The sequence below is a fragment of the Lytechinus variegatus genome, chromosome 5 (genome assembly GCF_018143015.1).
Source record: "Lytechinus variegatus isolate NC3 chromosome 5, Lvar_3.0, whole genome shotgun sequence".
NCBI classification, from domain to species: domain Eukaryota; kingdom Metazoa; phylum Echinodermata; class Echinoidea; order Temnopleuroida; family Toxopneustidae; genus Lytechinus; species Lytechinus variegatus.
The window spans coordinates 32,590,518-32,614,179 of record NC_054744.1 but is presented as its reverse complement, the minus strand read 5'-3'; the positions used below and the strand labels follow the sequence as shown (position 1 = coordinate 32,614,179).

Sequence of the window (23,662 nt, the reverse complement as noted above, 5' to 3'; positions counted from 1 at the left end):
GGTTTGAATGTGATGAAGGGTATATCCTTGAAGGTTACAATAATGCAAGGTGCGGAGAGAGTGGACGACTTAACAGATCTCTTCCGACTTGCACAAATAAGGCAATTACGAATGTATTTGTGTTACCATATCGCGTTAAACAATTGTGCTTCTTTAGACGAGTTAAAAGTATTGTTTAACTTTGTGAGTAGCCGATTTAAAAAATTCTCAAACTAAGATGAACATTGTACAAGTGCATGTATTAGAACTAATAAACTCTGAAAACAACCATTATTGAGAATGAAAAGCTAAAACTACAAGGCAAACCCCGATTTTGTAAATAGGCGTCTTATAGACGCCTAAGTAGTACACATAAGTGTATGGGATGAAATTTAGATGATGTGTCTGGTCACTTTATTTTTTCAATTTTTGAAGCACAAAATAATTATCTACGAACGCAATATTTTCTGGGCTTCATTTTTGTAACATATCGCAGACACAGGTGACAAGTGTGACCTTCTAGCTCAGATTTTTTAAAAGTCAAACAAATGTTAACCAATCACTTTAAAGAAATATTCTGAATGCTTTCCTCTTTCAATTCTACAGGGATAAACATCAGAAAACATATATAATATACTCTACTAGTAATATTAATGCGTTCCATTTTAACTTTCATTGATAAACTAAACCATGGAAAATATGAAATTAATTGCTAGATTTTTACAAGCCTGACCTAGTTAATGTAATATGATAACACTGTCGTACATATTGCAATGAAATAAAAGCGGATAAAGAAAAGTAAATAAAAAAAATAAGATTTGATTCACTGAAAAATGATCTAAGTGGATTTTGCTCCTTATTGGAATATATACGTATTGTTACACGTGCAAGAGCAGAACGAACTCAAGGTGTACTTGTAAGCGATTATATCATGCGTCCGAACCAGTGGACAATGTTTGAATAATAAGATGTGATCACTTTGTTTTGTAATATTTCCAGTTATAACCTGTCCTGTTTGGGGGTATACATGGCCTCTGAACGGATCATGTGACTCGAACTCTAGTGTTGATTGGTCAACTGAGTGTAGGTTTGAATGTGCCGAGGGATATTGTCTGGAAGGGGACGATATTCCAAGATGTGGGGACGACGGACAACTCAATGGATCCCTCCCAACCTGTACAAGTAAGGCACTCGCACTTGTGTTTTCTGATAAACAAGAACATTGCAAAGATGAACCTCGCTATTGGAGGGTATATAAGCATACGCATCAAAAGTTGATAACAAGGCTAAATTTTTTGTTGAGAATCTGGGACCGTTTGAGGATTAAATATTCAGACGATGTTCTAAGTGGATGACATGGCGAACTTTGGCACTAATATCTCATAAAACCAAGTTGTATGTCACACGTCTACAAGATATGAAAAATTCTGTCAATAATCAAAGAGTCCTGTTTTAACTTTCAGATCTCTTGAGATAGAATCTGGGTTCAAATGCAAGCGCGGAACGGTTGCGTATGTATAACCGACACTCATGTTTCATAAATATATAATGCAATATTTTAATATTGGATATGCAACAATTTCTTTTGCGATATTTTCAGTTATTACCTGTTCTGTTCCTAACTATAACACGCCTCTGAATGGATCATGTGACTCAAACTCCAGTGTTGATTGGTCGACTGAATGTAGGTTTGAATGTGCAGAGGGGTATCTCCTTGAAGGTGACCACGCTACAAGGTGTGGAGATGACGGACAATTTAACGAATCTCTTCCGAGTTGTACCAGTAAGGCAGTCACGCTTGTATTTTATTTCTTCATTTATTTTATTTTCTTATTTTTGCAAATTTGAAGTGTGAGCCGAATAAATTTATTTCCTAGGCATAGACAGATCTGTTGAAATAAATGTCTTCTTTGAAGTGCAAGAGCAGAAAGAAATCAACCTGTATAAGTGACTCTATCAGGCTCACGAACCATAAGCCAAAGTTTGAATAATTTGATATTCTCATTTATTTTGAAACATTGTCAGTCATCACGTGTCCTGTTTGGGAATATACCTGGCCTCTGAACGGATCATGTGACTCGAACTCTAGTGTTGATTGGTCGACTGAGTGCAGGTTTGAATGTGCTGAAGGGTATTTCTTTGAAGGAAGCGTCACTGCAAGGTGTGGACTTAGTGGAGAGCTCAACGGATCAATTCCAGATTGTAACAGTAAGACAGCCACACATTTTTTGTAACATAAATATTGTGGATATGAACAGTGTTCTTAGTTGGTAGACACAATTATAAGTCGATTAAAATGTTGAATAGTGAGTTAAAAATCTGAGACTCTTCTTTAAAGATTTTGTATATTGATAGGTAAGTCGCATCAATTTTCCATACGGATTTGGAAAGAACGTCACTATTGGTATGCTACATTGCCAGTAACGACGAAGTCCCTTTTTGGGACTCGGGCTGTGGCTAATCATAGTGGGTGTTTTAGTTTTTATTGACTCACTAGATATTGAAAGAAAGCAATACCTATTTTCAACTAAATCGCCCAGATCATGTATATTCTGACTCTAAACCATAGCGATTGAATGATTGGATATGCTACAATTTCTTTTGAAATATTTCTAGTAAGTCCTTGTCCTGTTGGGAACTATATCATGTATATTACGCCTCTGAATGGGTCATGTGACTCGAACTCAAGAGGTGATTGGCCAATGATAATGAAGGTTTGAGTGTGCTGAGGGATATGTTCTTGAAGGGGACGATACTGTGATGTCTGGTCTCGGTGGACGGATTAACGGATAACTTCCAAACGATACAAACGTTCAGTGTTCGCTCATGCATGAACAAAATGTATTTTCTTAAATGGCAATTGAAAGATAAGATCTCAGAGCTTCTATTAACATCAATATATAGATATAATAATTTTAAACAATTTTTTATAGACTTTTCAAAACTGTCCCGTTTTTTTTAAACGCACTGTAGAAGCCTATGCATATGATTTTCCGTCGCTTTCCCTGATTAAGCACTGTGATTAAGAGGGTTGCATTTTTTCGAGGTCCTTGAACCGTTTGAAATAAAAATCGGCAGAGACGTTCCCTAGACTATGCCTGGTCCAACGGCAACAGCAACACGCGAGAGAGTGGTAGCACTGCGACAGGAGGGCTACAAGCAGACTGATATCGCAGAAGTCCTAGGGATATCACAGAGTGCAGACTCTTCGATCTTGAAACGTTAACGTGAGGCGGGGAATGTGCGGCCACGGAATCTCCAGGATGTCCCAGACTGTCAACAAAAAAAAAATTGATCACCAACTAATGAATTTCACCCACAGAAACCGAAAATTGCCCACGAGCCGTTTTCGTCGCTTGTGGAGGAGATATCACGGGATCAACGTTGCCCGGTCAACCGTTAATCGCAGATTACGACGTTTACTGAATGTCCACGCATGTCGGTTCGCCACAGAGTAGCTCGTCTTCTTTGGGCTAGGGAGCACAGAAGGCTTCCAGAACATTGGCAACATGTGGTCTTCACGGACGAGAGCAGGTGCGTCTTTGACTGAAACAACGAGTTCGTCGATTAGCCGGGGAAAACCTTCGCGATGAATGTATCAACGAGGCGACTCAGGGCGGAGGCGGCTCAGTGATGATATGGGCCGGCATCCAATATGGAGGGAAAACGCCACTGGTGGTGCCGGACGGAAACGTCAACGCCGCCGCCTACAGGGATATCTTGGAGTTCCACTGTCCACTATTTGCAAGACGCGTGTATGGGCACAATTTCGGGGTGCAGGATGACAACGCTAGACCGCACAGGGCCGCTGCAGTAAGGGAATTCCTGGAGGCAGAGGGCGTCGTACAGCTGCCATGGCCAGCTTGTTCGCCGGATATGAACCCCATAAAGCATGCATGGGATGCCCTAGGCCGAGCCATCAACGACATACATTGTAGAGGTCATTCCTCAAAATCTGTAGGAGTTGGCAGATGCTCTGAGGGAAGAATGGGACGCTATGCCTCTGACGTCATCAACAAGCTAGTGGACAGCATGCCACGTTCGTGCAAGGGGTGGACATACCCGATACTAGTGACTGAGTAAGAACAATGACTCAAGTTTGATGCAGATGTGTCCATGAAATCACAAAAAGAAGTCATCTGGAAAACTGAGAGAGATTCTCATGATCCTTGAATTTACTGTATATTGTCGTCATTGTTGTTCTATGCTCATGACATCCATCGCTCAGGACATAAACTTGTAAAATATCACTGTCAAACGTGTGTAAAAGGCAGAATAAAGTGGTTATCATGCACCATAAATGCCATATTCAAATCATTGTGTAATAATTACGCTGTGAAAATTTGGTGAGAAAAAAATCCACCTTTATGACCAACAGTGAAGACGTATACATTTTATAGCAGACACATCCTGATGTATGATTGAGATCAGTTTTTCCCTCACCCATTTGCCTTGAACATCGGTACCCTCGAATTTAATTAGAAATCGGACCGGTTACAAAAGATCAAGCGAAAGAGTCTAATAGGCTCGTTTCATTGGTTGAAAATAAAGTTATGTTTGGATTTATGAGATGTATTTCATTGCAACCCTTTTTTTAACGGGTCTATCAATTTCAATCGTACTATTCTATCTGTGCTATTAATGGCCCAAAACATGAGCAAACATACTGAGAGTGGAGTCATGTTAAGTAAGATTTCTTTCGATATTAAATCATATTTCGTTCAACTTTTCTCCCAGTTCTCTGTGAAGTTGACTACATGTCACCACTAACCAACATTAACAGTGCATGCCCGGCAGGAACGAAAATTACTGAGAATACACAATGCGAATTTAGCTGCCCAACTGGATATAATCTAGTCGGAAATTCAACAGTTTATTGCATGGCAAACGGTCTTTTATCAGACGAAATCGGATGCGAGAGTAAGATTTTTTTCTTTAATAAATATTAACATTTGCAAGTTGGTTGTCAACTATTTTTTCCTTTCATTCTCCATCTCCCCATTCCATTCTTCTTAGGGTTGTGTGGATAAAACGGAGTCATTTTTCTTTGGACACTTTAAAATACATTTTTTTTACTGAGGTGGCAATTATCTTACCTCCCATATTATGTTGCAGTTTGTACGGGAGACGGGATCTCCCACTGTTATTAAAAAGTAGACACCATGCTTGTCCCTAAAAGGGAAACAATTGTCAAAATCAGGGGTTCAAAAGTAAACTTTTCAACACTATTGCTCTCATTGGTCTTAAAAAGGGTATTAGTCACGAAAATATAATATGAGAAATTGTATGGGTAGGGAAACATGACCAACGTTTAGAGTACCGTGAAATTGATCGAAGAAAGCATTTTTTGATGTTTAAGGTACTTTTTATATCTATGGACGACTATGATTCACACTTTGCCCCCCCCCCTCCAGGTGATGATAAGATCAGTATAGGCATTTACTGAGGGAAATTATATACTTATACTTGCAAGGTTGGTTTGGATTCCTAAAGAATTCAGGCTTTATGCAAACTAATGAAAATAAATACAGCAAAGAAAAAGATTAAAGGAATTATACAAACCGATCACAGCCCCATTCAATATAATATTTATAGAATATTAACAGTATTCATTGTGGTACTGGATATCATGAACAGAAACAAAGGCCTTAATGATCTGCGCTTTTATTCATATACTGCTTTCATTGTCGTTTTGCCAACAGGTATCAATAAATGTTCAGCTTTGCCATGCAGTGCTGATGCTAACAGTTTCTGTGTCAATAGACTGGGGACTTTCCAGTGTAGCTGTTACGAGGGATATGAGAATTCCATAGAAAACCCACAGTGCAGTCGTAATATTACTTTACTGTCTTTTTTATAAAAAAATATCATTACGAGAGAGCTAAGAAATACATTCTTATATCGATTAATATATATGATATAATGCTACCATGTTCATATAAACCGTTGTAGCAAAAAGGCCAATTCTTGGGCAGTTGCTCGCTGAATGAAATGGTTGCCCCTACCCACCATGCCCACGATGAGATGAATTTGCCAGTTTGCGAAGTCGATTATTTTGTTTCGTTTAACATTGATGATACATGTACGTTATCCATGTAATAGTTAATGAGACATCAGATTTAAAGGTCTGGTTATAATTAATACCCGTTTCTCGGTTAATACTTAATTAGTAACACTCCTCTAGCTTAATAAAAACAAACATCAGATATCCATACTTTGGTAATGTCATTATACATGCTTTAGTTGGTAGCGTAACAAGGGAAAGGTAGTTTGAAAATATGCGGGAATAATTAAAATTCTTCACTTGAAATCAATCAGTTTGCTAAATTATATATATATATATATATACTGATGTCACTACGCATATTGTGTATATATTGCTTTGTCCTTGTACAGCTGGTATTCCAACAATAGCATGTCAAATCAATTCATGTATGAACGGGGGTACTTGTAATCAGGAGCCTACAACGTTTACCTGTACCTGTCCTTCCGGATTCACAGGCTTGATGTGCCAAAATGGTAAATGATATTTAGATTCCTTAGCAATATAACTTGTAATAAATAATCACAAATACAATGACATTATAATTACATTATCTTTTGTAATTCACCTTAAACCTCTCAATATTTGACCTATAATTTGCTACGTAGGCTTTAATAACCCCCCCCCCCCTCTTTCCTCATGAACATCGTGTTGAAGGGGTTCTTTTTATACCTGTAAGAAGGCTCGGGATTAAACCAGACTGAATGAACACGATGATGAACACATCAGGAGTCATCCAATGATCTCACATGTAGATTAAGGATACCCCTAGACAGACATGGAGTTAACTTAATTCTACTAATATGTACTTCCATACTTTTCTTACGGTGGGAATTAGATTTGAGATGCAATGACGTAGTTTGTGAGGATACTCAGACTTGCTTCCAAGGAGCATGCGTATGTCAAGATGGCAGAGTTCCTGTGAATGGCGTGTGTGAACGTAGGTCTGTTTGCTTTGTTTCAGATAGGTCTATTATCCAAGTCCAGACACAACAAAGATACAAACACAGTTATATGCGGTATTTCGTGGTTTAATAATTAACTGAGTAGCATTGTCGTAATCATAATTCTCAATTCATCGACAAGTATCATAATATCATATAGACATAGGTATTGAGGCCTCCTGAGAAACCTACTTCACATTTGTATGTATACTGAAAAATGATAAACCAAGATCAAAACAAACGCAAGATTTCACAGCTTGCCAACTTTAAAGTCTAAGGCAAGATTTCACTGCTTGCCAAGTTCAGAATTTAATGGTAAGATTTGTCAGCTTACCCCAAATCAGGCAAGGTTTCCCAGCTTGCCAAGTTTAAAATGTTTATGGTAAGATTTTACAGCTTACCCAAAATTAGGCAAGGTTTCCCAGCTTGCCAAGTTTAAAATGTTTATGGTAAGATTTCGCAGCTTACCCAATCATGGCAAGATTTCGTTAAAATTTATTACTGCATGGAGTACAGAATATAAATATCATCGTGATTATATGCATGAATAGTGCTGATTGCAACTATAAGTTGATTAACTGTTTTACCATGTGCATTAACTTAGAAATATTGGGCAAAAAGTAATTACAAATTATTCTGAGTGTCTATTTTTTTTATTAATATAAAATTCTATGTTTTATTTTATTGATATAAAATTCCTGTTCAATTACTTACAGGGTATCTCACTAGAAAATAAGGACTTCTTGGTGTTCAATCAATTTAACTTCTGAAAAATGGTAATAGGAACCTGGAGGCCATTGGTTATTCACTTTTTAAAGTTATGTTGATAATAAGTTTCTAAGATAAAACAACTTTTCTAGTTCAAAGCAGAATTAAATCTTTGGAACAAGAAAGGTTGCATGAAAACAAACAAATGACATTTAATGGTCCCATCTGATATTAAATCTTGGAATTTTTATTTTTTAACCAGGGTCATGTTCCCAGAGCTGTGTTTTGGAACAGGAAAGATGTGTTCTCTCTTCGTGTCGATGTCGAACCACATGGTACAGGAGAGAAATAGGAAATGGTGTATCTCGATGCAGCAAAGGTGAGGGCCAATCCCCGTTTAGCTTACTGTTAATCAATTAAAATGACCAATAGAAGATTCTATGTAAGGTAGCCAAAATGTATTAATAATGAATACAATATCTTGGTAGTACAAGATATTACAAAGAATAGTTGGCGTCAACATTTCTAGCCACAATTCAGTATCAAGGAAGTTAATAAAAAGGATAGCCATAAAAGAAAATTACTGTCATTCTTATAGGGGAATTTTGAAAAATTAAACAAACATATATAGAACTACACACTTTTTTTTTACGTGACAGAAAAATCTTGCTTATTCATATACATTTCAGTTGGTCAATCTTTATGTCACACTAATACAACAGATATGAAAATTAATGTAGTAAAGAAGTAAATTGTTGGTCAAATCTAATGTTTCATTGATTTTAATTTCAATTTCAGGCAGAAATTTTCAAGCCAATCCGTTTTTCATCAGAAATTATAAAGTTGATTCCTTAATGTTCCACACTTGATTACATACATTTAAACGATCTAGGAATAATATAACCAAGTTTGAGGAAAGTTTGAAATATTTTGGCCATGGATTCTATATCTTTATTATTGGACTCACTAACGAACTGCTATAGTACCGCCATTTTCCACCTCACAGCAAGTCGTCTGTTAAGAATATCCTACATTCTCTTTGCTATCAACGGTGTTCAAGTTAACTTTGAGGCCTCGTACAGAGATCCGCAGAGTGCAGAATATATAGCCGGGGCGGAAGCAATTAGATATGTGGTAAATATCATATCCACTATAATTATACTAGCCTTGCTTGTCTACCACTAACTAACGCTTACTTTATCAGAAGTCTCTGACCACTTCAGAGCAATGAAGTTTTATCTGACAATTAGCCTTGGTTTTTTGTTTTTAAGTAGAAGAACTGTTACGCGCACTGCTCTTCAATGAATAAGCTTACATGTACATTCCTGCCTAGTCCCCACTTACCTATTATGGGCTGATGGCAGCACATATTGAAAGATTTCTTGCTAGAAATGCCTTGATGTACTTGGGTGATGTACATAGGTTCCTCGCAGGAATTTATTCCTTGAATCACAGAGCGCGTAAAAGCTGAAGCCTTTCATATTGAATTCCAACTATTGTAACTTTGTTACTTTGAGAGACGAATACAGTGATAATCAAAGATAATAAAACGATTTGATTTCACATTTAGCGGAAGGGGATATTATAGCTATTTGGGATCTGAATAAAACAATAAACATGCATGTTGCAGTCATTTGCTTTATTTTAATACGAACAAATTATTAAGACAACCCAAGGTCTTGTGCCGTTTCTGATATGAACATGTGATTTGTTTATAAGAGAACTCTGTTTCCTAGGCTTCATCACATTCTTGGGAGATTTAATCTCTGGCACTGCCTTGAAGAGAAAAGATTAGTTTTTTTAGCGGTTAATAGTATCATTATATATTTGTTTTATATTACCGTATTATTTAAGTATTTCGTTTTTTCATGTTTACTCAAACAACACCATGTTCATATGTATTTTATCCTCCCCTTCAATGGTAAGGTCTGTTCTGAATATGTGTAAAAAAGATAGAGTTTTGAGATTGAAGCCCTGGGCCCCGTTGCATAAAATTTACTGCTTATAGTCATTTGTCATCCAATGGTATCTTTTATGGACTCCTAGATACTGGTTGGCTGTTAATCATTCTTGCCATGGTGGTTACTGTGGGGTGGCAAAGTTACGATTATAGTAACTTTTATGCAACGGGATCCTATTTAGTCACACGTTTTTTTATTGTGACATTATATGATTGATACACGATTTTACGCACTAATGACTGATGTCTGTACAAACTCTGTCATGTTTGTCTTACAGATACCGAGGGTACTAAAAGCCAGAGGTGTTGGGGGTGTCATCACTTCTGTGGTCTTGGGGTATTTCAATGGTAGTCTCGGTGTAGATTCTGCTGTCTCCGTAGATGAAACCTTCGTCGGTGATGAGACCACTTTGACCGACGCTCTCATGCAGGAAATGATAGAAGGCCAAGATCATCTCACAGCTGATAATACCAGTCTTCGTATTAACATGGCATCACTTAATGTTGCAGGTGCGTATAATGGTACGGGTGTAGAGGGAGAGAGTCAAACATTATTTTTTTTATTGGGGGGGGTGTATGATCTTTGAATTTTACTTGCCATTTTTGTTTGTTAAAATATGTTTGCTATTCCTGGTAAGGTTTTCTGGGTACGTAAACGTATTCGATTTAACTGGGAAGTAAGCTGCCATGTTTTATTTCCAAATGTGTATCTATTTTCCCAATATCTTTTAATACTGATATTCCAACTGTCATCGATGTTTTGTAAGAATTTTATTACACATTATAGTATCAACATCTTTATGCTGATGATACCCAGTTGTTTATTTAATTTAACCCTAACATACCAGGATATCTAGTTGTTGCTTTGTTTATACTCCAGAACTGTATTTCCGATATTAGAAATTGTATGATAGTCAATAAATTGAAATTGAATGACACAAACCAGAGTTATTTGTAGCAGCCTCTTTTCACACTTTACGTGATCTGCCATATCTGAAGCTAAAGGTTGGTGATGTATTCATACGCAAATCAGTAACTGTCAAAAATCTTGGTGTGATATTCGATTATTGTCAATGGTCGATCATGTTTCTCAATATGCACTACAGTAACTTTTCACTTATTTCTCGAATAAGAAGATATATCACTCAATCAGCCTGTAACAATGCAATTCGTTCTCCAGTTATGTATCGCGTAGATTACTGTAATGGCCTTCTCTCCAACATACCTCTTACTCAACATGCTCAATAAAATCGTATTCCATGTCCTCAAAATTGTGCTGCTCGCCTAATTTATCAAGTAACAAGATTCCATGCGTCCTAACCACTTCTTGACTCGATACATTGGCTTCCTCTTAAGCCGCTGTTACACCTTCATGGACCATCCCGGATTTTCAATCCGGGGTCTTCCGTGTAAAGTCAGGGATTATCGTGTACACAGCACCGGCTACTCATCCGGCGCAATCCTCGATGTACCGGCATATCCGGGAGAAAAATTGAACATGTTCAATTTTTTATCCTGGAGTACACGGACGGATAATCATCCGTGTTTATCCTTATAGCCACCTTGTACATCCGTGTAGCGACCCAATGCATCCGGGAGGTTGTATCCGGGGTCGAAATTTTTCCATTGTTTGCGTACATGGACAATAGTCCGTGTTCATGGCTATGTATGTGTACGTTTCAGACGTTGAAAAATGAAAAAAAAAAATCTTGGCCAATCCTCTGGAGATATCCCAGTCGGCAGTCGAGACCGTAAGCCACCATGAGGTCCGTGTAGGGACCCAGTAACATCCATGTATTCCGTGTGGACTCCCGGTATCGTATGCAAGCAGATCCCCAGTGCTATTTTTGTAGAAGCCGCGCTTTTCCGTATACTTCCGTGTAAATACCCAGTTAAATCCGTAGAGGTTCCGGATATGGTAGAAAAATATCAATTTCGGCACCCCGGATCACTACGGACTGAGATCAATGTTCACTTTTCACTTCTGTTGGTTTTCAAATCAAAATTACACGGAAACTGACTGGAGATGGGACTTTCACTCAACTGCTTCCAAATATTTGAACAAGTTACCTCTTTCACTCCGACAATCACAATCTCTCCCTTCATCTGTTCATTTAAAAAAGGACTAAATGCCTTTTTTCCTGTCCGTAGTTTTAGGATTACACTTTTATTCTATAACTAATGTTCTTTTATTGTTGTAAGCGCTTTGGGCCAATTTGAGAAAAGCGCAGTACATAAATAATAATAATAATGATATTAATAATATCATAAAGCATACGTTATCACTAATCTTCAACTTTTATCAATAATTTCACATCTGTGATGTTCTCAATTTTCTGTCCTATTAATGTTTTTCTTCCGCGATGCATTTATAACTTCAGGCCTCCTATATAATTCCAAATGTCCCCACCCCTTTCATTTCTTTTGCATTTCTGATTGTTACAATAAATCTAAGAAATTTAGAAAATATATAAAATTTGTCAATTGCATAACAATGTAGGTAGGTTCGTGTGCGTGTGGGTGTGTGTCTGTGTGTACAATACATGATTTTTTTCTAAATAGAAATCACTGAAGTAGATGAATGCGCTGATGGAAGCCACGATTGTGACACTTACGCCGTTTGCATCAACACTGATCCAGGACTTGGATTTGATTGCTTATGCAATGAGGGTTATGACGACCTTTACCCAGTTACACTACCCGGTCGATACTGTGTTCTTGGTAGGCTATTTTCCATTATGCTAACGGATTCCCATCCCCCCCCGTAAGCTGATTTATTCTATTATCTCATCCGATCTTTCATACTTCTTTCAAACTTATGTGTTTTATTTGTTTTGCAATCACAAACATAATCACAACGTTAACAATTGGGAAAAACAAGATAAAAAGAGCAGTAATAATAACCGTGAAAAAAAGTGATACATACATTTCGAAGAAAAGAAAACAGTAATAGAACAATCAGTCACCGTAATTTATCTAGCAGAGAAACAAAATCATCCTTAAGATGTTAACACCCATCATCGGTAAAGCAAACTTTCTTTTCCTTCCCCAGCATCTCCGCCTGACCCAGACGAAACGCGAAAAGATATCGGTGAGTTTCAAACTTGCCGTCATTTTTAGAACATATAGCACATTTCAAATCACACGCAAACTATTTCATAGAATAGAAAATGAATGTTTTTGCCTAAAAATGTTCAATTTGTAATTCTTTCAATGGTCAGAAAGTCAAAAGCGTAGATTCATAGTGCCTAAACCGAAAAAAAATTAATAGTAAACTAGCAGAATGAGCACGTCAATGACAATACACAAGACGTTTAGAGTATCAGGAATCGAGTCTCTATGACCGTAATCTAATGTCAAAAAAAAGGGGTCTCGTTGCATAAAAGTAATTTTAGGCCTTTTATACTCTAGTACCCGTGGCATATCACAAAGGAAAATGTACGTCGTTGTCACAATCTGTAGCAACCATGATAAAGTGATTTGACAAGTATATCTCATTTACTGTTTTCGAAGAGACTCCAAAGACAGTAGTCTGAAACAATGCATTAATGAAGGAACGACGACGCCATTAGAACTGCATTATTGGAAATCTGTGTTACTGTTTGCAACTACTCTCACATTCCTTCAGCAGATGGTTCAATAAACGTCGCCCTCATTGCTGGACTTGTTCCAGGCCTGGGGATTGTCTTGGTGGTCATCTTCACCTGCGCATGCGTCACATTCGTCCGCTCGCAGCGTCAGAAGAATATGGCGGAAATGATGTTTGGAGATCGACCTACCTCCTTAAATCACTATTCCAGGAACGTTAATGACGAGGTCTGTCCATTTTAGTCACTATTTTTCACGTGTTTACTCACCTTTATTTGGCCCAGATAAAAATCGTATTTTTCCCCCAAACACCTAAAACTTTTGACAAAATTACAGAGCATTTCAGTATTCATAAGTTTTTGGCCCCCTTCTACATGTTCTAAGACGTCTAACATGTCTAATTTGGCAAGTTAGTTATTTATTCAAAATATAAACTTGAAAACGGATTAAGGATATTTTCTTTGCATAGTGCCTATAAGTAGATTCATAGGTAAAATTGCAAAGCATTTCACAGCATTCAAAATATAAACTTGAAAACAGATTTATATTTTCTCTGCATAGTGCCTATAGGTAGACAGCATTATTTCGGAAAGCACCCCATTTTTTTCAGGAACCTCATTCTGAGTCAAAACATACTCATGATATAGAAAACAAAATAAACTGGGAGTATGCTGACAAATGAAGTAAATGATATAGATCACAGTAAATCTTCGATTAAAAACATTCATAAGTAAAAATGCACCGATTTGCCTTAACGACGTCAATTGTTTTTACATTATCATATCGTCATAATCACCACCGCCATCACCTTCATCATCATCGTCATCAAGCACTACTGCCACCACCGCCACGATCAAGACTATCATCATTGAAATAGTTGTCATTTTCAAAGTCGTTATTATTTGTGACAGTTATTGCAAATTGAATTATCTTTAACTCGTTCACATCTTTTAACGAGTAATTCATCACAAATATGTGCATTAATAATTAAATTGCATATTTTCCTTCATTCAAGCTGTCGTACCGAAAGGAAAGTTCACAGTCGGATGTCTACTACCTATATCCTGGTTCGAGTGGTAATTCGAGCATAAAGACAGGATATTCACATCGAAGTAGGAATCCCGTATCTACTAACAGACGATCGGCATCGAGCGCCATTTACAACAAGACGGTAAGTCCCTACCGGAAAGGACACGGTGTCCCACACTGTGGCACATGTGCCGCAGTGTGTTCACAATGTGGAACATTTCACTCTGTTAGATTAAAAAGTGTGGTTCACATATTCACATAGTCGACCATGGACGCTGTGAACAGTCACACTGTCGAGGCGTCCACAGTGTGAAAATAACGTCATACTGTTGAATTTAAGCATTTTGACAATGTGAATAAACTGTTCACATGGTCCACTATGCGAACATTCTGTGATCCCGCAAAGTGACACCGTTATTTCCAGCATCTCCAACATTTCTCTCTCTATTATTCTGAAATACTCACCGTTGACCTTGATGTATCTTTGTTACATTCAACTTCCGAACTGACATGTCCATCTGAGGCTTTTGATCATTTCAACACCTGCTTGAGATCTCTAATTGACAAGAATGCTCCTCTTCAAGTGAAGAACGCCGTATGATTAAGTCTGGATTTAATGATGACAGGGAACTGTATCGCCGAGAAAGTGAGTCCTACAACGAGTGTATTAGGTCTACGATGGAAATAAAGAAAAATCAACAATATCATGAATTCTTATGTTTCATCAATGGATCAATACAAAGATTGGGATTCATTACTCTAACATGTTTAATTTGCTTGGTTTGAACAAAATATTGCACGGCCTTTATTCTATTTATTCATTTAAAGACGCCATCTATCATGGGCAGCCCAACCTACGACTATTCTGGCTCTGATACCAATCATTCAACCACGGTTAACGGTCAACCAAAAGGAGAACGGGATACGGGTTTCAGGCGTTCGACCACGAGTACAATCTATAACAGCATTGCTACGATCTATGAATGATAGTTTAATTTGACCCACTAGGGTCCAACGACATGGCAACAGACCCCCATATATTTTTTATTAAGGGTTTCTGATAACTGAACTGAAATGCATTTGAATAGTTACTAGATTCTAGCTCGGCTTAATCACCTGCTAATTATTTGAAATTTGTGCAAGCTTTACGAGCAAATATGAAACTTCGGAGATACATGCCTTCGTTTATACTGTAAGCAAAAAAAAAATCAAAACCATTCATAATAATACTAGATGAGCATGGGGACTCTAAGTCGTAGAAGTGATAGTCATTTGTAAAATACGTCAAATCCATTTGGATTATTAGAATAATTGAAGTTTATGAAATGGTTCTTTTTTTTTTTTTGGGGGGGGGGTTAATTGCATCCATCGCCTTCATCTTCCCCTTGATTATCCAAATTATGATATGATATTTTCAGTGGAAACTATTCCCGTTCTGCTTTTTAATCGTATTGGTACTATTATTATACTATTGTTTCTACGGGGCGAGCTCATATTGTATTGCTTTAAAAAAAGGGGGGGGGGGACGGGCAGCCTTAAACATTATCGTCTTTAATTCCAATGTTGCATTCAACTAGATGTTGTCTTTTGTATGTAAATGATATAGCTTTCCGATACAAGTTTAAGTTTTACAATATTTATTTTGAATGTTAACATTAATTATAAGTATAATTGCGTGGTGTTGTTTGCTTTATATAATGTCTTACAGATGAAAATAAAATGGGGAGAAAACGCAAAAAACCATGCCATCGAAATTACGTTTCTACATTATACAGTGCGTATCAAAAAAAAGTTTACACTTAGAAAAAAATCATGTAACATTATGCATTTGTTATATCCTGAAGATTTTCCTACATTGTAACATTGGTACCGATCCATTTAAGCAAATGACGATATAACTGTGGAAAAATATTTCCGCTTACGTGAGCACCACTCACTTTTGAAAAGTTAGTGAAAAATGATTTGCGCAGAACTTTGAAATAGCTATGCGAATGAAAGTATACATGGAATTTAGCTAAGAAAATTGATTTGAAGATATATGTTAGCGTTTTAACTCGTTTCCTCGCCTAACACACTTCGAAGTGTGCCATTGCGCCCCACCCCACTCCCCCAGACACCGAGGCCATCGGGGAGATATTTGCTTTACATTGAGCTGTGATTAACATGAAATGGCTTGGGCATGATTTTCATTGTGTTAATCATTGTCAAGCTTTGGAACAGTGTGAATGAAAAAAAATGAAATGTAAACTCACGTTTCGCAGGGGAAATTTGATTTCGCCTTTTCCCCTTGTCACAGCGAGAAAACGAGCATTTCTGCGCAATCAGATTTCTGCGAGCTTTTAAAAAAAAGGACAGTTCTCACTCAGGTGTAACATTCAGTCAAAACTTATGCTTTCATTAAAGGTCAAGTCCACCTCAGAAAAGTGTTGATTTGAATCTATAGAGAAAAATCAGACAAGCACAATGCTGAAAATTTCATCAAAAACGGTTTTGACATTTCAAAGTTTCGCATATTTTCAACAAAATAATTATATGAACGAGCCAGTTACATCCAAATGAGAGAGTCGATGATGTCACTCACTCTCTATTTCTTTTGTTTATATTGTTTGAATTATGCAATATTTCAATTTTTACGAAATTGATGATTAGGACCTCCTTGCCTGAAGCACAAAATGTTAAAATAATGGAATTATACGTGTTCAGGGAGGAATGAAACTTCATTTTACATGACAATGATGAGAAAATAAAAATATGTCATATTTCATATGATAAAATACAAAAAAATAGTGAGTGAGTGATGTCATCACCTCTCTCATTTGGATGTAACTGGCTCGTTCATATAACTATTTTGTTGAAAATAAGCGAAACTTTAAAATGCCATAACTCTCTTAGTTTACGTCCGATTTTGATGAAAATTGTGAACTTTTTTATGCTTTTTGTTATGCTTGTTGAATTTTTCTCTTTTTATTCAAATCAAGTTTTTGTTGGGGTGGACTTGTCCTTTAAATATATGAGACCCAAACCCAATAATATTTGTGAAAAAATACCCACATGTTGTATATTTCTTAATTCCCAGGGCTTTTTCAAAGTGTGAACTTTTTTTATACGCACTGTATATTATATGTTTATTATACAGTGGAGCGTTTTGGCCCAGTTGATTAGTCTCCGGTTTTTGAAATAGGGTCGTGGGTTCGAATCCCAGCCATGGTGTAGTTTCATTCGGCAAGAAATCAATCCACTTTGTGCTGCACTCAACCCAGGTGAGGTGAATGGGTACCTGGCAGGAATTTGTTTCTTGAAATGCCGAGCGCGTAAAAGCTGCTTGAGCTACAACCTTGGTAATAATATCCAATAGTCTGGGTTATAATTGAGCAAGGTGCCACACGATAAAAGATACATTTTTATATAGTGCTGACCAATCTTTTTTTACGTTGAATGTGAATATATGAGGTAACCAGGCTGTATCCTGAAAATTAACCTGTGAGGGCACTTTTTTCAAAATTTTTGTACATAGATTTTGACATAAACATTCAATTGCCACGAAATTAATGTCATATGAAAGACAAATAAGGTTCCCACAATTTGGTACTATTTCTAGGGGATAAGTGGGCCATTTGGCTGAGATATTAGGTAGAAAACTGCATTTTTGTCATTTTTTTTCCCCGAAATTGAAAATTATGCAAATGCATGATTTTACATAATTCTAAGGAAAATGGATCAATTACCTAAAAATGTTCTAGAAAACTATATTGATATACTATTTTATCTATCTTGTGGATGAAATTCCATCCCTGTATCATTCTTTATTGCAAATATATAAGGTATCAAACTTGAATACTAAAATGTCAGAAATGTCGCTTTTGTATGCATTTCCGTATACTAATATATATAACATGTATAATAGGTATGATGTATAGTTAGAAGTTAGATGCAATTATTTCCGCTTTTTTAGCACTTGGAGAAATGAGAGTAGGCTTTTCTCTATCAGCTACATAAAACAAAATGTTGGCACATCGAGACCTAACCCTCTCAAAGGATGGGGGTGTCGAAGTCACCCCCCCCCCCCCCCGCCCTGGCTAAATCATTTCGTAGTATATTGCCTGTTTAATTCGAGCACCCACTGAGGCAAAAGGCATTTCTGCTACACAGTACAACCACTTTTATGACTTTGAAACCACTTGGAGAGGAAAAGAGTTGCTCTACCAGCTACATGTACATCAAAAGAAGTGGCACATCAAAGCCTACCCCTCTTGGAGAGGCGGGGAGGGGGGGGGTGACTGTGGAAGTACCCCTTTCCCTTTTGCTTGTTGCCAATTTATTTGAAAATTCACCATTTCGGACCCAATATTGAGGCAAAAAAAAAGCATTTGTGTTTCATAGTGCACCCCATTTTATTGATTTGAAAGTGTAGAGTTCATTCTCCCAGCTACATAAGCGCTGGCACATCGAAACCTAGCCCTCTCAATGGCTGTCTAAGTCAACCACTCTCCCTCTATATCAGGTATATTGCCTATATTGGAAATTTCACAATTTTTTAATTACCCATTGAGGCAAAAGGGCGTTTCTACTATATTGTATATTACAGCCAATTTTATTTTCTTGCAATGACTTGGAAAGGAAAGAGTAGACTGTGCTATGTATTTATTGAAAAATTTGCCATTTTAGAGCCCCTGTTAAGGCAAAAAGTCCTTTTGATAATCTGCCTTTTTTACTACCATGAACCCACTTGGAAAGGAAAGAATAGGCTTTGCTCCATCAGGTACATATAAAGATGTGCTGACAAATAAAAGCCTACCCCCTTCAGTAGAGATGAAAATGGTAGAGCCATAAATGGAGGAATAGCAGCTGTAAAACGAGACAGGTAAAAATTAATTGTATACTGAGACCTACATCGATAAGTCAACAGTATTAAAGTAAATATCACAAATTTTCAACTAAAATGAACTAACTCATTGCGAGTTTCCTCAGAATATATTTTATTAATTTGTTAAAAGTGGTCTAAAAATATGGGGGGGGGGTATCGGTGTTATCGTTTTCTCACATGAGGTGGATTGTCATTTCTATATTTAGCAACAAGTAGGGCGTTCAGGGCACTTTTTAGAAAAAAAATCATATATAATTCTGAGAAAACTCGTCATGGCTTTACTTGTAAATTTAGTTATTTTTTAATAATGAAGAGACAAACGTAGCCGAACCTGCCGCGCTGGACGGGGGGGGGGGGGGGGGGATATCGCACATTTTTAATTAGATTCCTGAACTAATCACTGCCATTATGGAAATAAAATTGTGATTTTTGTTTAGGGGTTTTTTGGGGGAAACGGTCATTCACTTTTCGGAGGTGAAAAAATGGGGGGATTTTTTTTCACAAATATTTCATATTTCACGTAATAAAACAAAAAAATAAATGAGTGGGGGTGTCATGGCTACCCACGTTTGCATACCGAACAAGGGGCCTGTTGCATAAAAAAAATTTACCTGAGAAAACTCTGGTAAAAATTGAAAACTAAGGTTGGTCTGATTTCTGTCATTTACTTTAACACAGGGCAAAAACTCCGGTAAAAACAACCTGAGTTTTCTCTGGTAAAAAGTTTTATACAACGGGCCCAAGATGTGCTATACAACTTGACTTTAATTTTAAATGAAGCGAAACTATTATGTACTAACTTTAATTCGTATTTCTTACACAATTTGATACAAACCAACTTTTTTACGATCGACTTCCCTTTAATATTTTATCAAATCAAAGAAACATGCAGTATTTAATTTTATTGAAACGACACTGACGGAGAAAATCTATATGAATCCACTCACAATAATCAAATAGTGAAATTGACTGGTTGCCAAATAAAAAGAAGACCCCCCCCCCCCTCTCAAAAAACGACGAATGTCCATCCTTGACAGGTCTATTGTTACGCACTGAGGCGAAATCTAGCGATCAATGGCGCGAAATTTTGAAAAGCTGCGTGGCAGTAGCGAGTGAATGTATTTCGCCAACAGGACACGTACGACAACTAATAACGACAGTACTACACTAACGAGAGGAGGATTTAAACAGCGGGCATGTATTCTCAAACAAAAATGGACATCCTTCTGTTAATTATTACTGCGTACGAACGAGAGTAAAGGATGAGAACTTCAGGAAGCGATTTCAAACATTAGTTTGGTGATAATCAGGTAAGTGAAATTATTATTTTAGTGTCAGAAACTTTGTTTTAAGGAAGTCTTTTTGAAGTTGCTCTAGTGGTGTTTTACAATCACCGAGATTCACTCATATTATGTACTAGTGAATGACATAACATTGTGCTCAGTAACCATTGTGTAGTGAAATAAGATTGGTAAAGTTTGGCTTAATTTCTTTTGATCTAGTGGGTAAAAGCTTGACTTCGGGGCACAGTCAGTTTAATTTCTACTACAGGTATTCATCATTATATGCCTTGGTCATTTGGTTAACAACTAAATTAAATCTTTTTAATGTTTTTTTCTAATCAAAATACAAATTCCATCAACTAGTGGCCTCGCAAAAATATGCTCAATTTTTTCAGCGTTTTGGTATGTTTGGTGAATTCTTAAAAATGACAACACATTATAGAAAAAAATAGGTCATAAATGAATAAACTTTAGCACTATTCCAGTGGCGTAACAGGCGGGGGGGGGGGCAAGCTGCCCCCTTGCGGATTTCACCGGGAGAAAGAAAGGGAAAAGCAAGGGAAAAAGGAAAAGGAAAGGAGGAAAAGGAAAGGGAAAAGTGAAAAGAAAACGGAAGAAAAAATATTTCTTTTTGAATGGAAAAGGAAGGAAAGCGGGAAAATGTACGAAAAAAGAAAATTTGAGAAAGAACAAATCTTTCCGATATAGGCCTATGTAATGCATTAGCATGATGGGAAATAAATTAAAAGATGACAAAATGGCAAACAAAACGGGAAACGAAGGTAGAATGAAATTAGTCAAAGCTGAATTGGAAAACAAAAGGGACAAGAAAAAAAAATAACACGACCGGGCTGCCGAGGATTGAAAATAAAGAGGGGGAAGAAAAATAGACTGCATACAACATTGTGCTATAAGCTTGCTAAATTTTATGCAAATAAGCTACCGGGGCTTTGCCCCAGACCCCACGCTGTGGGGGCTCTTCATCTGTAACATTAGAATGGTTCTATAACGCCCCCGGCCAGTTCAATCACTTGCGTACAGGCGTGGGGGGGGGTCTTTGTTCCACACCCAAGGAGAAATAAAAATAAATTTTAGGAGACACCGTATAATGAAATGAATGGAAACAATGAAATATGTTATTTGCTGGATATATTGGAAAAATCTATCACATAATTATAATTTAATTTCATTAGGCATTTTTTTTCTAGCTCAATTTGCACGCTGGCGATTTTTACAAATTTTCCCACATTTCTTTCTTTTGCCTCAAAATTACGCAACTGGGTTGAATAAATATGTCGTGCAAAAGCTATATTCTGTATATACCCGCGATTTGATTAAAATAGCGGCAATCTGCGAGGTTTAAATGGCTTTGAGTTACGGGGGCTCCGCCCCGGACCCCATACGCACAGCACTGATGTATATGAGTATGGAAGGGTTGGGCCATGTCCCAAAAAAGTTTTACCAACAAGAACAAAAAAAATGAGGAAAGCAAAGGAAAAGTGTAGAATATGATTTTATTTACTGAATATAATGTCAAAAAATATCGCAAAGCTAGATTCTCATGAAAATGTGATATTTTTTCTCGCTTGCTTTGCTCGCTAGGGACTTATATTAAGAAACTTTAAGCACATAATGCGCTCCCGTTTTTTGAGGAAATGGAAAGAGAGAAGAGTGAAATATATTCTCTGGATATCATGTCAAAATCTATCATAAAATTGGATTTTTGCTCGCTCGCTTCGCTCGCAACTACGAAAAAAATTCTGCTCGATATGCAATATCTGGCCTTCTCAAAATAGTTGCCTCATTACGGCCATTACCCCTGTTTTTGCCATGACATGACCAGGACTTTTTTTTTTGCTCTTAGACCTAGAATCTGGCCATTCTAGATATATTTTTATCATGAAAATCAATAATGGAAGCGCGAGCTGGAATATTTGATATTCCGATCGTAAAAAGGATCCATTTGAAATCTAATTTAAGCACTCTATAGGAAATTGTGAAGTGGATATGGAGTGCACTTAATAAATGATTTTGACCTATTAAAGACCAGGACATTCGAGGGGAATTTTCTCATCAAATGAAAAATGATGACTATCTTCCTATTCCTCTTCCTATAAGCGTGAGATAATGCTTGTCGATATTCCTTTCTTGAAAAAGGGACAATTTCATTTAAGGAATTTATGAAAATATCTTATTTATTGATTTAATGAACCCAGCGTAAGCGCGAGACTAAGATATTATTGCCTGAAAACTTTTCAAAACACTTTTGTAATTAGGAATAAGAAGCATATGTTCATATGTATATTTTCAACATTTAATGCGAGCAGTAAATAAAACGAACATTTTACAGATCACTGTTTGTAATTTTGTAAATCAAACAAAATAATGAAAGTTCAATGTCTTTGCTAAATTATGTTTTGTATATTGACTTCAAAACTTGACATTATAATGGGAGTGGGCTACACATGGGTCAAAAATACATTTTTTGTAATTTCGATATGGGAACATTTTTTTTATTCGTTGTAATGTATCTCAACATGAAATGACAATATTTTTGTCTCGAATCCGAGAAAAAAGTGTGCCGGGCAAAAATCCAAAATGGCCGCCAAAACCCCCCAAATCACAGTTTTCAGGTTTTGGCCACAACTTCTTTATTTTGTGGTCTTTTTCTTTGGTTTTGGTGTCTATTCATATGTGTTTGGGGGCAGGTAATTTGTTTTTCCTATAATTAGTACTTTTAAACAATTATTTGTAGAGTTAAAAGGTAATAATACCTAAATTTACCAATTTTTATAGCCCTTTTTTCAGCCAAAAAGTAAGTTTTATCGTCCTGGGGTTCTTGGATATTAGATGGTACGAGGTCAACAATAGGAAGCAGCTTCATGGAGCTTTATCTGTTTTATTCCTCTACTATGAGTTTTACGGATATTTGTGAAATATATCTTATTAAATAAAAAAAAAATGTTAATTACCCGTAGGGGCTGTACAGTATACAATGTACTGTACATGACAACTTTGTTAACTACCACTGAGTAAAACCATGATTGTCATTGGCTGATGGAAGTTGTCTTATAAATGCAAGACCATAGCTGTAGCTCTTTACAAACGGGCTCTAGGTCTGTTATTTTGTTCGATGACATAGAAGAAAAACGGTACATATATCAGATTATTTTATTTGTTTTCTGTTCCGTTTCTTTTTTTCCATCAGCAAAGAATTAATCCGGAGTGTTCTAAGACTTTCAATGAGATCGATTGCCATCTGTT

At 36.8% G+C, this 23,662-nt stretch overlaps 1 protein-coding gene and 1 long non-coding RNA gene across 7 annotated transcripts in view; both read left to right on the top strand.

Moving 5' to 3' along the window:
• The window catches only part of LOC121415943 (P-selectin-like), a 32,274-nt gene extending 16,216 nt beyond the window's left edge, over nucleotides 1-16,058 (top strand). For 2 of the 6 annotated variants that reach the window (XM_041609345.1, XM_041609344.1), the window contains exons 10-24: nucleotides 979-1,161; nucleotides 1,580-1,762; nucleotides 2,005-2,187; nucleotides 4,717-4,899; nucleotides 5,682-5,810; nucleotides 6,376-6,498; nucleotides 6,861-6,962; nucleotides 7,937-8,053; nucleotides 8,681-8,808; nucleotides 9,913-10,144; nucleotides 12,197-12,355; nucleotides 12,687-12,725; nucleotides 13,263-13,450; nucleotides 14,238-14,393; nucleotides 15,080-16,058. In XM_041609345.1, the coding sequence (XP_041465279.1) occupies nucleotides 979-1,161; nucleotides 1,580-1,762; nucleotides 2,005-2,187; nucleotides 4,717-4,899; nucleotides 5,682-5,810; nucleotides 6,376-6,498; nucleotides 6,861-6,962; nucleotides 7,937-8,053; nucleotides 8,681-8,808; nucleotides 9,913-10,144; nucleotides 12,197-12,355; nucleotides 12,687-12,725; nucleotides 13,263-13,450; nucleotides 14,238-14,393; nucleotides 15,080-15,238 (2,264 nt within the window). In that variant the 3' untranslated portion in view covers nucleotides 15,239-16,058. The remainder of the gene's footprint in view (nucleotides 1-978; nucleotides 1,162-1,579; nucleotides 1,763-2,004; nucleotides 2,188-4,716; nucleotides 4,900-5,681; nucleotides 5,811-6,375; nucleotides 6,499-6,860; nucleotides 6,963-7,936; nucleotides 8,054-8,680; nucleotides 8,809-9,912; nucleotides 10,145-12,196; nucleotides 12,356-12,686; nucleotides 12,726-13,262; nucleotides 13,451-14,237; nucleotides 14,394-15,079) is intronic. The other 4 variants (XM_041609346.1, XM_041609350.1, XM_041609349.1 and 1 more) reach the window with 4 other exon arrangements.
• Nucleotides 16,059-20,147: 4,089 nt separating this feature from the next.
• LOC121414899 lies at nucleotides 20,148-23,662 on the top strand. Its single transcript, XR_005969926.1, has 2 exons — nucleotides 20,148-20,425; nucleotides 23,607-23,662. It is a non-coding gene; the product is annotated as an uncharacterized LOC121414899 (long non-coding RNA).